Genomic DNA, 14,638 nt, shown 5'->3' with positions numbered 1-14,638 from the left:
TATGCAATCCCCACTAATGATTTTTGCCCCTTCTTTTGTCACAGCTCTATCCATATAGATTCATATTATTTAAGGCTATGAAAGGGTAAAGATAGAGAAGATCCTACCATCCCGACCCGCAACTTCTCTGGCGGGTCGGGGTGCGAGATGCACGTCGTCGGCCTTGTTCCGGGATTTGCGCATGCGCCGGGAATGCATGTGCATCTCCCAGAGCCGGAGAACGGTCGGAGACCAGACCACGCTGGAAACCGACGGGAAGATAGGTAAGTCATCTGAATCTTTTCTTAATGTATTTTTAATATGTTTTACACTTCATTATCGTGAGCTTTCAGGTCCCAATTGAATCTGCCACCCTGCCAGGATTACTTCATTCCGACGGGATTTAGAGTAGCTCCCCACGTTAAGGGAATTAGTGGGAGACCCTGCCGGAGTGAGGGGGGGCAATCGGGGCCCTCCAAGGAGTTGCGCGGCAGTGGGGGGGGGGTGGTTGCCCCGTGGGCATGGGCACCCTGGCAGTGCCAGCTTGTGCCCCCGGCATTGCCCAAGGGGCAAAATGCCCATGCCCAGGGGGCGCCCTGGCTCTGCCCACCGGGCATCGGGCCTAGGGGTGATCAGTGGAGGTGGGGGATCCCACTGCCACTCTGTATAGCAATCGGTCTGGGATGGAGGGAGGGCAGTGATTGGGGTGGGGGTGGTCTGCTGGGATGGGGGGCTTGCCTCCCGGGGGGGTCTGACCCCGGGGGTGGAGTGATCAGCGGGGGGCGGGGGGTGGTCTGCCGGGGTAAGGGGATCACCACTGCTGGGGGGGGGGGGGTGGGGGGGTTGGGCTGGATATCAGGGTGCTCCGGGACGGGGCGAGAGGGGGGGGGGGGGAGAGGTCAGGGCTGGCCCCGGGAATTGTTGTGGGGGCCGCGATCAGGCTGTGGGGGGGGGGGGGGGGGGGGTGGTGGCTGGAGGGGCAGCACTGCGGGAGTCCCGGGCTGGCCAGCGATTGAGCTGGCCAGCAAACGGGGAGACTGACAGATCGAGGCAATTGCACATGCACAGAGTTCCAGAACTGTCCGACTCCCGCACGAATAGGCCCCACCCCTGGGTTTTTAATGAGATTCATGACTGGGACCTCTGCATTGCATATTGGGAAGATTCGGGTGTGAAGTTGAACTGAGAAGACAGTTGTGGTCGAGAACAGTTTTCCCACCAAATTCAGCACTTTTAGGAGAATTGCCCCGGATGTTTCCATTTGCGGGTGCGACCAGAACTAGGGCCCTAAATCATAGAATCATAGAATCCCTACAGTGCAGAAGGAGGCCATTCAACCCATCAAGCCTGCACCGACAACAATCCCACCCAGGCCCTATTCCCATAACCCCACATATTTACCCTGCTAATCCCCCTGACACAAAGGGCCCGGTTTTATCATCAAGTTGCGCCCATTTCCGGGCGCAAAAACTTGGTAAAATTGGGTATAAGGCGAGCAGCGCGATCCACGCCCGCCTCCGTGCCAGTTCCTCCTTTACCAGAGCCCGAAAATGGCCACGATCAGGATGCGCCTGAAACGGGCACGACGGCCATTTAAATACATTTGCATGCATTTAAATTGACTTAATGGGCTGCATGCCCAACCTTACCGGCACTTCCCTCTTTACCACTGCATTCGCCCATCCAGAATCGGCGGGAAACAGACATGCTCCACAAAAGTCCAATTCGGGCACTCCAGTTAGTGAGGAGGTAAGTGCTGAGTGTCTGATGGCTCTGTGCTTGAGATCGGTCGGTGGGGTGGGGGGGCGGGGGGGGTCCGCTGCCATTCTGCCTGTGATCAGTGAGGGGGAAGGGGGAGGGGCCCGTGATTGGTCTGGGTGGGGGAGTGGGTGGATGGATAAGGGGGTCAATAATGTTGTGAGGGTGGGGCAATGTCTGCGGGAGCCGGGGGAAGCATTATCCAGTCCAGGAGCGATGTGCCAGGGGAGCCGCATTCTATCATTTTCTTTCTGCGCACGCGCAGTTGGAGGTGCCGATCAGAGCTGCAGGATTTTGGGCGTGTTAAGCCCCGCCCAGCGGCTTCTGCAGCGCGATTCGGAATTGCTGGCATTTTTTCAGGCAGAGTGCGTATGGGGGTGCCGCAGAACGAGTCTAAAAAGTCGGATCTGAAACACTCCCAGATTCAAGTCTGCCCAGCACTTTAAATCAAAATGATCAAATTGGGCCCAAAGGGTCAATTTAGCATGGTGAATCAACCTAATCCGCACATCGTTGGAGTGTGGGAGGAAACAGGAGCACCCAGAGGAAACCTACGCAGGCATAAGGAGAACATGCAAACTCCACAGTTAGTGACCCAAGGCTGGAATTGAACCCGGGTCCTGGCGCTGTGAGGCAGCCATGCTAACCACTGTTAGACATCTGTTAATAAATCAAATAAACCAGGAGAAACTCCTTCAACCAGAAAGTAATTAGGATGGGGAGCTCCATACCACAATGAGTAGCTTTGTTGATTAGCATAGAGGCATTTAAGGGGAAGTTAGGTAGCATATGAGTGGGAAAAGAGTAATAGGATCTGTTGATGGGGTTAGATGAAGGAGAATGGGAGGAGGTTCGTGTGGAATATAAGCACTGCTGAAGATCTGTTGGGTTGATTGGGCTGTTTGAGTTGTAAGTACTTGGTAGTTTGCCTGTGCTACAATAGTCAGAGTTTTATTGGGTTTAACCCTCATTTTAGGGTTCACCTTTCAAGGAATTACTTACCAGTTGAATACACAATAAGAGTGCTGCCAGCTATATCATATTGGCACTTCAAACAGTGGCTAGCCAACACATAAATAATCTTTTAGTTAACATGCTATGGTTGGGAAATATCAATAAACGAGTTTAGAATTGAGTAGATAGGATCATCAACAAGAACAATGGGGCGGCCATGAATCAAAGTGAATAGAAAAACAGGAGAGGTTAAAATGTAGCATGCCTGAATGTTTAAAACAAAATGAACACTCCTGTTCTAAGCAAAATTGAGACTATTACCCAAACATAAAATTTAAAAGCTTCTTATAGATTTTGTCTGTACGGGAACCTAACTTTATAGAAAGAAGTTGAACACAATCAGTGAAAGAGTCAAGTTTATTGCAAGGGTTTTCTTCCAACAAAGTGATTTGTGGTTAGAAACACTGGGAATAAAATTCCAATACACTGAGGGCACAAAATGGCAGTAGAATTTCTGCCGCCTGTTGTACTCATTGCCCAATTTCCCTTTCCATTCACAGCAATGATTTGAATATTCGTTGGCGTTGAATTCTATCTCCAATGATTCAGAAAACACAGCCTTTCAATTCATCCCCACCATGGTGCATTTTAAAGATTCCAAGGATGCTCATGATAACTCAGCCACAAACTTGGCACACTTGTATCCTGTGCCTATCCACACTTCACTGAGGACACACGGTCAACTCTGCCCATCAAGTTGTGCAAACTCGCTACCAGTCTTTTTACTGTGGCAGATGGAAATCAGCCTGGTTTTAATACAATGGCACTGACAATTTGCAATGCACTAAATAAAGGCTGTATGAGCTTAGGATCATTCTGCCATCTGAACCACACAGTGGTATTATTAATAATTTACATGTTTCTGACACCAGGTTCTTATCAATTTCCATTCTGTCCAATAGAATCTGACAATTCAAGCTTCTCTAAATCATAAGTAGAGAAAAAAACATGTTGATACATGCACAATATTAACTCTCATGACAGCTAATGATATTTTTCCATGAAAAGTAGTCTTGAAAAGTAGCATGCACTGACTCGATTATGTGCTCAGCCCAATGCAAAAACTGATATGAATTACCATCTATTATTGCTACCTGCAGAGTACACACCAATAATGTTGGGAGAGTGACTGTTTTTACGGAGTGGATTGGAGGATATCCAATGTTATTAAGAATTAATGTAGTGTGGGACTGGAGTCATGGGCAGAGGTGGTAAGCTACCTTCACTGGAGGAAACCAGTGAATAACTAAAGGTTTATTACAAAAATCTGGCAGCCTTCTTGGTCATATTTTTTTCCTGCTGTCAGCCCATAAAATACCAGACTTTTTGAATTTTGTTTCACAAATTCATTGCCACTGGATTACTGAGCCAGTACCATAATCACTCAGGACCATACCCTATATAGCTGTAGAGTGCTTTTAGGTGCCATGAGTGGAGTAGATCTTTTCTTGCATTTTTTCATGGGATGTGAACAAAGCCCAGCATTTATTGCCCATCTATAGTTGCCCTCGAGAAGGTCGTGGAGAGCAACCTTTCTGAACCGCTGCAGTCCAGCTGGTGGAAGTGCATGCACAGTGCTGTTAGAAAGAGAGTTCAAGGGTTTTGACGTCTAATAGTGAAGAAAAGCTGATAGGATGATGAGTGGCTTGGAGGGGAGCGTGCAGGTGGTGCTGTTTGCTGCAAGATCCTGGAACTAGCTCGAGGCGAGAGGCTGATGGCTTGACTGCTGCTCTTGTCAAAATCTCAAGTAAAATGAGTTTAAGCAGTCTCAAAAAAAAACTGACTGTGGAATCACAGCCAAAAACTTCCCCTAATTCTGAACTAATTAACAACCTCACTCAGAAGAACAACTGGAATTGGCATGCTGCTTTGAGGTAGGAGCAGTGACATATTTAAAGAGGACTGTGAAAGGATCTTGTTCACTCTGCACCTAAATTGCCTTGTCCCTGAACTGAGAAAGAATGACATTTCATCTGCTGGTGAACAACTGAACAAGGATACGCCCTCCAATGTGATATCTGTCATTCTGATGAACGCAAATTCTTAACAATAATCACAGGGAAAAAGTCACTTTCATATACTGAGTAAACTGCATTCATATTTTGTTGTTACACACTCATATTCATTACAGAAAGTGCCAGTATTGTCAGCTGAATCACTATAGAAAGATAGAAGGTAATTTCAACACCTTGTTTTACCTTGTGACCATTTAAAGACTATATGTAGTGCAGTGCCAATCAAAGCTATGACAACACTGACCTGTTTGATGAAGGTGATCTCTGGCAAGTTCAAACATTCGCATGTGCATATTTGTAATGGGGTTGAAGGAACCGCAGGCGAGCAATACAACTGGAACTCTGTTCATCATTTCAGCATAGGAAGGTGCACTGGTCTCCAATATCAAAATGAAAGCTTGAAGGAAGCAAATACAGTCGGTGAGTTCATCAGAACCTCAGTCAAATTTCACCATGCTATGTACATTTCCTGAAATGGGTGTTTAAGATTCAAAATTGGACAAGGGATACATTCAGTGCAAGGATGAAAATATCTATTCATGGTGCATTGAGAATGTGTAACAAGGAACTTAGATTAGTGCATAATGCTCTGGAATGATCTGAGCTGCAGAGATAGGTATTAGAGGTATGAATGTAAGGACTGTTGTTGAACTCTATGGGAATTAAAACCTCTACTTACAATTTTAAAGCTCTGGCAACTCACTGGCTAATGCATTAGTGCAAACGTCCTTTGCGGATTATTTAAATTCAATCTTCAAATAGCTTATTTCAAGCATGCGTTTCCATCTTCCTTTCGACAGTGTAGGATGCAGGTGAACTTTTCCTTTTCGCCAACATGCTTCCCCTCAACCAACATCTCAGAGCACGGCACTCAATTTATGTACCTCGAAAGGAAAATGAAGTTAAGTGAGTGGCACAGTGGTTAGCACTGCTGTTTCACAGCGGCAGGTACCTGGGTTCAATTCCAGCCTCGGGTGACTGAGTGTGTGGAGTTTGCACATTCTCCCCGTGTCTGCGTGGATTTACTCCGGGTGCTCCAGTTTCCTCCCACAATCGAAAAATGTGTGGATTAGCTTGATTAAATTGTTAAAGACATGTTAAATTGCTCTAAGTGTCAGGCAGATTAGCATGGTAAATTCGTGAGGTTACGGGGATAAGGCCTGGGTGGGATTGTTGTCATGATGTGGAGATGCCGGCGTTGGACTGGGGTAAACACAGTAAGAAGTTTAACAACACCAGGTTAAAGTCCAACAGGTTTATTTGGTAGCAAAAGCCACACAAGCTTTCGGAGCTCTAAGCCCCTTCTTCAGGTGAGTGGCCTGAAGAAGGGGCTTAGAGCTAGGGCTAGGGGTTTGGATGGAGAGGAGTGGCCTGAAGAAGGGGCTTAGAGCTAGGGCTAGGGCTAGGGGTTTGGATGGAGAGGAGTTTGTTAGGTGTGTCCAGGAGAGTTTCCTGACACAGTATGTGGATAAGCCTACTAGAGGAGAGGCTGTTCTTGATCTGGTGCTGGCTAATGAACCTGGACAGGTGGAGGATCTCTCGGTGGGTGAGCATCTTGGGGATAGCGATCATAATTCTATCTCCTTCACGATAGCATTGGAAAGAGATAGGGTCAGGCAGGCTAGGAAAGTGTTTCTCTGGAGTAAAGGGAAATACAGTGTCATCAGGGAGGAAATTAGACGGGTAAATTGGAAGGAGGCATTCTTGGGGAAAAGTACCGAAGGAAAGTGGAGGATTTTCAAGGAATGTTTGTCTGGAGCTCTGCATGACAACGTTCCGATGAGACAGGGGGGTGTTGGTAGGGTACGGGAACCGTGGTGCACGAAGGTTGTGATGAACCTGGTGAATAAGAAAAGAGAGGCGTACAGAAGGTTCAGAGAGCTAGGAGGTGTTAAGGATTTAGAGGAGTATACGCGATGTAGGAAGGAGCTTAAGAAGGAAATTAGGAGAGCGAGAAGGGGTCATGAGAAGACCTTGGCGGGTAAGATTAAGGAGAATCCCAAGGCTTTCTACAAATATGTCAAGAGTAAAAGGATGAGATGTGAAGGCATAGGACCCTTAAAAGGTGAAGGGGGAAAAGTTTGTGCGGAACCGTTAGAAATGGCGGAGCTGCTTAATGAATACTTTACCTCGGTATTCACGGTGGAAAGGGATCTGGGTGGTTGTACTGCTGGATTGCGGAGGACAGAAAGGATCGAGCATGTGGACATAAAGAAAGAGGATGTGTTGGAACTATTGAATGGCATCAAGGTTGGTAAGTCGCCGGGACCGGATGGGATGTACCCCAGGTTACTGTGGGAGGCGAGGGAGGAGATTGCGGAGCCTTTGGCGATGATCTTTGCATCGTCGATGGAGACGGGAGAGGTTCCGGAGGATTGGAGGATTGCGGATGTGGTCCCTATATTCAAGAAAGGGAACAGGGACAGCCCGGGAAATTACCGACCGGTGAGTCTAACCTCAGTGGTTGGTAAGTTGATGGAGAGGATCCTGAGAGACAGGATTTATGATCATCTAGAGAAGTTTAGTATGATCAAAAGTAGTCAGCACGGCTTTGTCAGGGGCAGGTCGTGCCTTACGAGCCTGGTTGAGTTCTTTGAAAATGTGACCAAGCACATTGACGAAGGAAGAGCGGTGGATGTGGTCTATATGGACTTCAGCAAAGCGTTCGATAAGGTCCCCCATGCAAGACTTCTTGAGAAAGTGAGAGGGCATGGGATCCAAGGGGCTGTTGCCTTGTGGATCCAGAACTGGCTTGCCTGCAGAAGGCAGAGAGTGGCTGTGGAGGGGTCTTTCTCTGCATGGAGGTCAGTGACCAGTGGAGTGCCCCAGGGATCTGTTCTGGGACCCTTGCTGTTTGTCATTTTCATAAATGACCTGGATGAGGAAGTGGAGGGATGGGTTGGTAAGTTTGCTGACGACACCAAGGTAGGTGGTGTTGTGGATAGTTTGGAGGGATGTCAGAAGTTGCAGCGAGACATAGATAGAATGCAAGACTGGGCGGAGAAGTGGCAGATGGACTTCAACCCGGATAAGTGTGTGGTGATCCATTTTGGCAGATCCAATGGGATGGAGCAGCAGTATAAAATGAAGGGTACCATTCTTAGCAGTGTAGAGGATCAGAAGGACCTTGGGGTCCGGGTCCATAGGACTCTTAAATCGGCCTCGCAGGTGGAGGATGCGGTCAAGAAGGCGTATGGCGTACTAGCCTTCATTAATCGAGGGATTGAGTTTAGGAGTCGGGAGATAATGCTGCAGCTTTATAGGACCCTGGTTAGACCCCACTTGGAGTACTGCGCGCAGTTCTGGTCACCTCATTACAGGAAAGATGTTGAAGCCATTGAAAGGGTGCAGAGGAGATTTACAAGGATGTTGCCTGGATTGGGGGGCATGCCTTATGAGGATAGGTTGAGGGAGCTTGGTCTCTTCTCCCTGGAGAGACGAAGGATGAGAGGTGACCTGATAGAGGTTTACAAGATGTTGAGGGGTCTGAATAGGGTGGACTCTCAGAGGCTATTTCCAAGGGCTGAAATGGTTGCTACGAGAGGACACAGGTTTAAGGTGCTGGGGGGTAGGTACAGGGGGGATGTCAGGGGTAAGTTTTTCACTCAGAGGGTGGTGGGTGAGTGGAATCGGCTGACGTCGGTGGTGGTGGAGGCAAACTCGTTGGGGTCTTTTAAGAGACTTCTGGATGAGTACATGGGATTTAATGGGATTGAGGGCTATAGATAGGCCTAGAGGTGGGGATGTGATCGGCGCAACTTGTGGGCCGAAGGGCCTGTTTGTGCTGTGGCTTTCTATGTTCTATGTTCTAAGCCAATTACTACCCGAGTAGTCTATTCCCACACATCAAAGTGATAGAAGTTGTCATTGACACTGTCCATGCTCAATAATGTGCTCTACCATGCTCAGTTTGGCTTCTGCCAGGTCCACTCAATTCCTGACCTCATTCAACATTGATGAAAACAAGAGCTGAATTCCAGTGGTGAGCTGAGAGCCACTGCTAGCAAGGCAGCACTTGCCTGAGTTTGGCATCAAGGAGCGCGAACAAAAAAGTCAATAGAAATCGGAGGAAATCTCTCCACTGGTTGGAGTCACGCCTAGCAGAAAAGAAGATGGTTCTGTTTGTCAGACGTCAATCATCTCATCCCTGGACATCACTGCAGAGTTCCTCAGGATAATGCCCTGGCCTAACTACCTTCAGCTGCTTCACCAATGCAGCAAACAATGTTGAAGGGAATAGATAGTTATGATGGTAGATTGAGATGAGGGCAAGTGGGAGGAGGTTCAAGTGGAATATATTCTATGTAATCCTATTCTATGAAATGTAATACTCTAATGGTGACTTTCTTTTCATTATCAGGTCAGTAGTGCAGATGCTTGCTGATGATTGCAGTGTTCCATATCATTTGCAACTCCTCAGATACTGAAGCAGTCCGTACCCATTTGGAGCTAGGCCAGTACAACATTCAGGCCTGAGTTTAAGTGGCAAGTACAAAACCAAAATATTACAGATGCTGGAAATCTGAAATGTAAGTGGCAAGTAGCAACTGTGCCATATAAGCGCCAGACTATGAGCATCTCCAACAAGAGAGAATCTAACCATCTCCTCTTGACATTCAACGGCATTACCGCCACTGAATCCTGGGGGTTACCATTGACCAGAAACTGAACCACACCATCCATACAAATACTGTCTTACTTACAACAGCAGGTCAGAGGCAGGGAAATGTGTGGCAGATAACTCATCTCCTGACTCCCCAAATCCTGTCTACCATCTACAAAGCACAAGCCAAGAGTGTGATGGATGAGTATGCTTTAACAGCACAAAAAGCTCGACATCATCTAAGACAAAGCAGTTCGCTTGATTAATATCCCATCCACCACCTTAAATATTCAATCCCTCCAACACCAACACTCAGTTGCATCAGTGTATACCATCTACGTGATGCACTGCAGCAACTCGCCAAGCATCCTTCAACAACGCCTTCCAAATCCATGGCCTCTACCACTTAAAAAGACAAGGGCAGCCTATGCATGAGAACACCACCAAATACAAATTGCCTTCCAAATCATCCTTGACTTGGAACTGTATCACCATCCCTTCACTGCCACTGGATCAAAATCCTGGAACTCCCTTCCTAACAGCACTGTCAGTGAGCCTATATACCACTCTGATTGTAGCAGTTCAAGAAGGCAACACACCACCCCCTTCTCAAGGGCAATTTGGGACGGCCAACAACTGCTGGCCTTGCCTTGAATGCTCACATCTCTCAAACAAATAATAAAAAGTTGGAAACCTTTATGCATTTGTTATAATTCAGGTCAGAAACTCCAAAGTGTTTTATGAAGTCCGCCTGGATCATAAGTTTTGCAATTTGAATTTGCCTAGAGTAAGCATGAGATGTTTCACTTCAGGTATGATTCAACTGACCCACTAGGGTGCTTTTGTCAAACAAAATTTATTTAAGAATATAGTTAACATGTGTGGAAAGAAAATTAGCAATATGTTTTTCCGATTAAAAACAAGAAAAAAAATAACCATGATTTTGTATAACCCTTGACAAATAGAAATGCAATGATACAATCAAACAAACTTCCCCATGAACAGAATCCTTGCCACAGGACTAACACAGCAAATTCGAACGTTTGCGTGATGCCGGAAGTCAATCCTTTGGTTGAATGCTGCAGCTCTCTTGAGACACACACACACAAGCTTGAAGTCAGGACAGCTTCCCTAACCACCAGGGAAAGAGAGAGGGACTCGAGGTAATAGCTAGCAAAACCACCAACAGCAGAATGTTCACTCCAGGAAGGCAAGAAGCCTTGCTTCCAGCTAACTAGCAGAATCTCCAATACCAGGGAGAGAGAAACACTGCTTTCCATTTGACAACTTCTGACTAAAACAGCAGCTCGCAGCCAAACCGAAAGTGAAACCCTGAATTCACTATGAAGAAAAAACTGTCCAAAACACATGACCTGCCACCCAGTCTTCCCCCTAACAATACAGGGTCATTAAACAAATCCCAGAAAGTATCTGAGGCCCAGAGTAAAAATAAGCAAAACCCCATTGAAACAGCAATAAAAGGACTTTTAACAGACAGCTGGTGCCATGATGAAATCAAAAGGTCTGTTTACAAGCTGCAGAGAACATGATTTTTAAAAAATTCTTAAAGGTACACTCGCATCACTCATTAAAATTTGTCAAAAATCTTTTCTGAAAATTGATGCCCTCAGAGAGGGAGACTTGCTGGGGAACAGCCCCCTCTGTACTTCAGCTGGAATCTTGCTGGTGGAACTCATTAATTGTAAATTAAAAGATTGAGGTTCCCGCCCTATTCTAGGACTTGGACACATAATTTAGAGCAGCTTTATTGGATGCAATATTATAGTAAGGTCTTCTTAGCACTATTTAAGTTTATATTAAAAACCATAGCAGAGTGTGTGTAGAAGAAAGGTCAATTCTCCAGGTGTCATAGTCAACACTGATCCCTCAGTTAAACAATCCCACTGCTGTCAGTGAGACCTCGTTGTGTAAAATTGGCTGCTTGTATGACCGAACAGGTCTTGATCTTCAAAATATTTAATTGAACGTAAAGCGCTTTGAACTACCAGATAAGGTGGCATGTCTGTCTTTCTCTCTTTTTTTCCTATTTCTACTGTTGTACATGCAGTTTTTGTATACAATCCTAGGCTACCTTCTTCCGGTACTTTAACACTGGTACATTATTTGGCATGTTTTTTTAAAGAATATTTTCTTCTGCTTTGCCAATTCTTCTCCTCTCCGATCTTGAAGGAATGTGTTTGAAAGCTAAAAGCAATCTAAAAGGCCAACGTAATTTTAGCACTTATCTCAAGGGGGCTGTAATACACAGGAAAGGAAGGCATACTTTCATTTGTACAGGGACTTGGACAGACATGGGGCAAATGAATGCAGTTTTGGACACCAAACCTCAGGAAAATTGTACTGGCCTTGGAGAGGGTGCAGCTGATTCACCAGAGCTTAAATGGTTAAATTATGAGAAAAGATTGCTTCAAAAATTAACTTGTATTCCCTTGAGTTTAAAAGGTTAGAGGGGTGATCTAATTTGAAGTGTTTGAATCGTGTTTTGGTAGGATAAATACAAAGAAACTATGTTTTCTCTGATGAAGGAATTCAGAGTGGGGGGGAAACAATCTTAAAATTAGAGCTCGACCATTGAGGAGTGAGGTGAGGAAGGACTTCTTTTTCGAAACTGCAAAATCTGAAACTCTCGCCCACGAAGCTACAGATGCTAGGTAAAATGAAATTTTCAAGATTGAGATTGATAGATTTTTGTCCGGGAAGAGTATCAGGGGATATGGAGCAAAGGTCAGTGAATGAGGCAAGGTAAAAATTAGCCATGATCTGATTGACTCGCACAACAGCCTCAAAGGTCTGAAATAGCCTATTCCTGTTTCTTGCAGGAGAGCCAGTTAAAGGACAGTGGCTGATCTGCTGCCACTCACACCAGCAGTCATTCTGTGTGACAGCCGAGACAGCAAGTGTCTATTCAACTGCAGGCAGCACCTGCCTGCCACCCCTGGATTGTCCAACCGGAGTTACTTACCTGAAATGGAACAGGACAATGTCTTCTCTGTCTTTATCCTGGAATGTAGAGGTCAAATATTGCTGACCTCCTCAGATCAGTAAGCTCACTCCATACCTTTGACGTTTACAAATCAGTGTTTTACAGACAATTAAATATGTTTTGACGTGTAATCATCGTTGTAACATTGAAAACTCGGCAGCCAATTTGCAAGCAGCAAGATCTCACAAACAGCAATGAGAAAACATCTTTTGTGCGTTACTGATTGAGGGATAAATATTGGTCAGGAGACAGGGAATGTCCCTGGTGTTTTTTAAATATTAAGAAGTCTCACAACACCAAGTCCAACAGGTTCAATTGGAATCATGAGCTTAGTTTAAAGTTTATTTATTAGTCACAAGTAAGGCTTACTGCAATGAAGTTACTGTGAAATTCCCCTAGCTGCTACAGTCCGCCGCCTGTTCGGGTCAATGCACCTAACCAGCACATCTTTCAGAATGTGGGAGGAAATCGGAGCACATGGAGGAAACCCATGCAGACATGAGGAGAACGTGCAAACTCCACACAGACAGTGACCCAAGCCGGGAACCGAACCCGGGCCCCTGGCGCTGTGAGGCAGCAGTGCTAACCACTGTGCCACCATGCGCCCCCTTTCGGAGCGCTGTTCCTTCATCAGGTGAGTTTTTCAAATAATGCCATGAGGATTCTACATCCCTGAGAGGCAGGCCGAGCCTTGGCTTAACTATCATCTGAAAGATGGGCCTTCCGACATTGCAACACTTTGTACTCTACTGAATTATCAATCTAGATTATCTGCTCAAAGCTTGAAGGGGACCTGTAGTCACAACCCTCAAGAGTCGGAAGTTTGGGTTCTACCACTGAGGCACTGCTGAAAGTGGACCTACACACTGATCGAGGGGGAGATTTTTTAGAACTTTAAACCAGCCAGATATCTGGCAATAAGGATTTCACATTCTCAGCAGCACAAGGTGATCATCGCAACAACAAACGTGCAAGTTTTCTGACCCAGTTACTGAAAAATGCTCTGTGACTCCTAATAAATCATAACAGCAACTTCTGTTGACTAAAAGGCTGGTAATGCATTTCACAAGTTCTACCTTATCACTGCTGCTGTTTGGCTCCAGCTGTTTCAAGTCCTTTTCTCTCACAGTGTGCTGCTTGTCTGAAAAGGAAGCTGCTGCAATTATTCCTTCCAGGCCTAAACTGCTCTAACTTAAAAGAGAAGTTTCACTTCTGAGCAACACCCACCTATCCTGACCTGCTGACCGCCAAAGATGTAGCAACACGACTGAGTTTCCAGGAGTCCCTTTGGGATCAATTCCTCCTTCCCACTGTGGTATTCAATCTGTATGGAGGTACCGAGTTGTACAGTGAAGATTCCTGTCTTTACACAGCTCACTCTCTCAGGGAGGGCAGCCAGCACAGGGAGTCTTAGACAGCTCTGCTATTCAATTCCCCAGAATATAAATTCTGATTCTGTGACATTAGGGAGCAGCTGGAGAGAGAGAGAGAACAAACCGCAGCAAATTACACAAAAAAAATCCTTCAACCCACCCCCACCATTCGCCCTCTACTGGCTGAGCTGCCAATGCTGTTCAGATCAGACGACAAGCACGGAAAATCAGGAGGGACAAAATACATAGGACTGCCAATATCTCACAACAGTCTGCATCTTGCACAGCCAAACCAATTTACCACAAATCCTCACACCAACACAGGTATATTTTAAATCACGCCGCAAACTGAAACATTTGTATTGAAAGGCCAAGCAGAAAATTTTACTAAGAAAACAGGCTTTTGAATTTAGCCAATCAGTTGGAATCAGGACTTCGGTATCATTAACCTGTTAAATTTAAATCTGATGATTTTGACAACCTAGGATCAATCCTGTTGTGGGAAATATTGATATGTCATCGAGGGTATAAAAGACAGGGGCAATGAGACAAAAAAGAGAGAGCACCTGCCAGAGACAACAGTTCTCAGCTCTGAACTCGAGTGAGAGAGAGAATCACTGGTTCACATAGCTTCAACTATGTCTTAGAGAAAGCACCATCGAGATATCAAAGGTACCGAAGAAGGAATGGGAAAAAGATCATTTATGTAGGGAGGTGGGGAGTGTGGGGGAGGGAGTGAAGGAGGTTGGTGTAGACCGAGTGGTCATGTGAGAACGTGCTGACATGACTACGAGAATGTCACATGGTAGAAGCTATCCCCAGGAATGTGGGCAGTGCATAAGTGTTGTATGTAGCTGTTGTGCTCCTTTGTTGTAAGTCATGAAGTTGGTGA

The 14,638-nt window shown here is 45.9% G+C and overlaps 1 protein-coding gene across 5 annotated transcripts in view; it reads right to left on the bottom strand.

Moving 5' to 3' along the window:
• Nucleotides 1–13,927, bottom strand: part of nmnat3 (nicotinamide nucleotide adenylyltransferase 3) — a 74,736-nt gene extending 60,809 nt beyond the window's left edge. Inside the window, exons 1-3 of one of the 5 annotated variants that reach the window (XM_078208632.1) lie at nucleotides 13,601–13,924; nucleotides 13,450–13,514; nucleotides 5,011–5,163 (exon numbers count right to left, since the gene is read on the bottom strand). In XM_078208632.1, coding sequence (XP_078064758.1) covers nucleotides 5,011–5,119 — 109 coding nt within the window. In that variant the 5' untranslated portion in view covers nucleotides 5,120–5,163; nucleotides 13,450–13,514; nucleotides 13,601–13,924. Of the gene's footprint in view, nucleotides 1–5,010; nucleotides 5,164–13,449; nucleotides 13,515–13,594 lie in introns of all 5 variants that reach the window. The other 4 variants (XM_078208645.1, XM_078208626.1, XM_078208638.1 and 1 more) reach the window with 4 other exon arrangements.
• Nucleotides 13,928–14,638: the final 711 nt, after the last annotated feature.

This window comes from Mustelus asterias, chromosome 3 (genome assembly GCF_964213995.1).
Source record: "Mustelus asterias chromosome 3, sMusAst1.hap1.1, whole genome shotgun sequence".
Classification (NCBI taxonomy): Eukaryota; Metazoa; Chordata; class Chondrichthyes; order Carcharhiniformes; family Triakidae; genus Mustelus; species Mustelus asterias.
The sequence above is the reverse complement of the archived record's forward strand: the minus strand, read 5'-3'. Positions and strand labels throughout refer to the sequence as shown.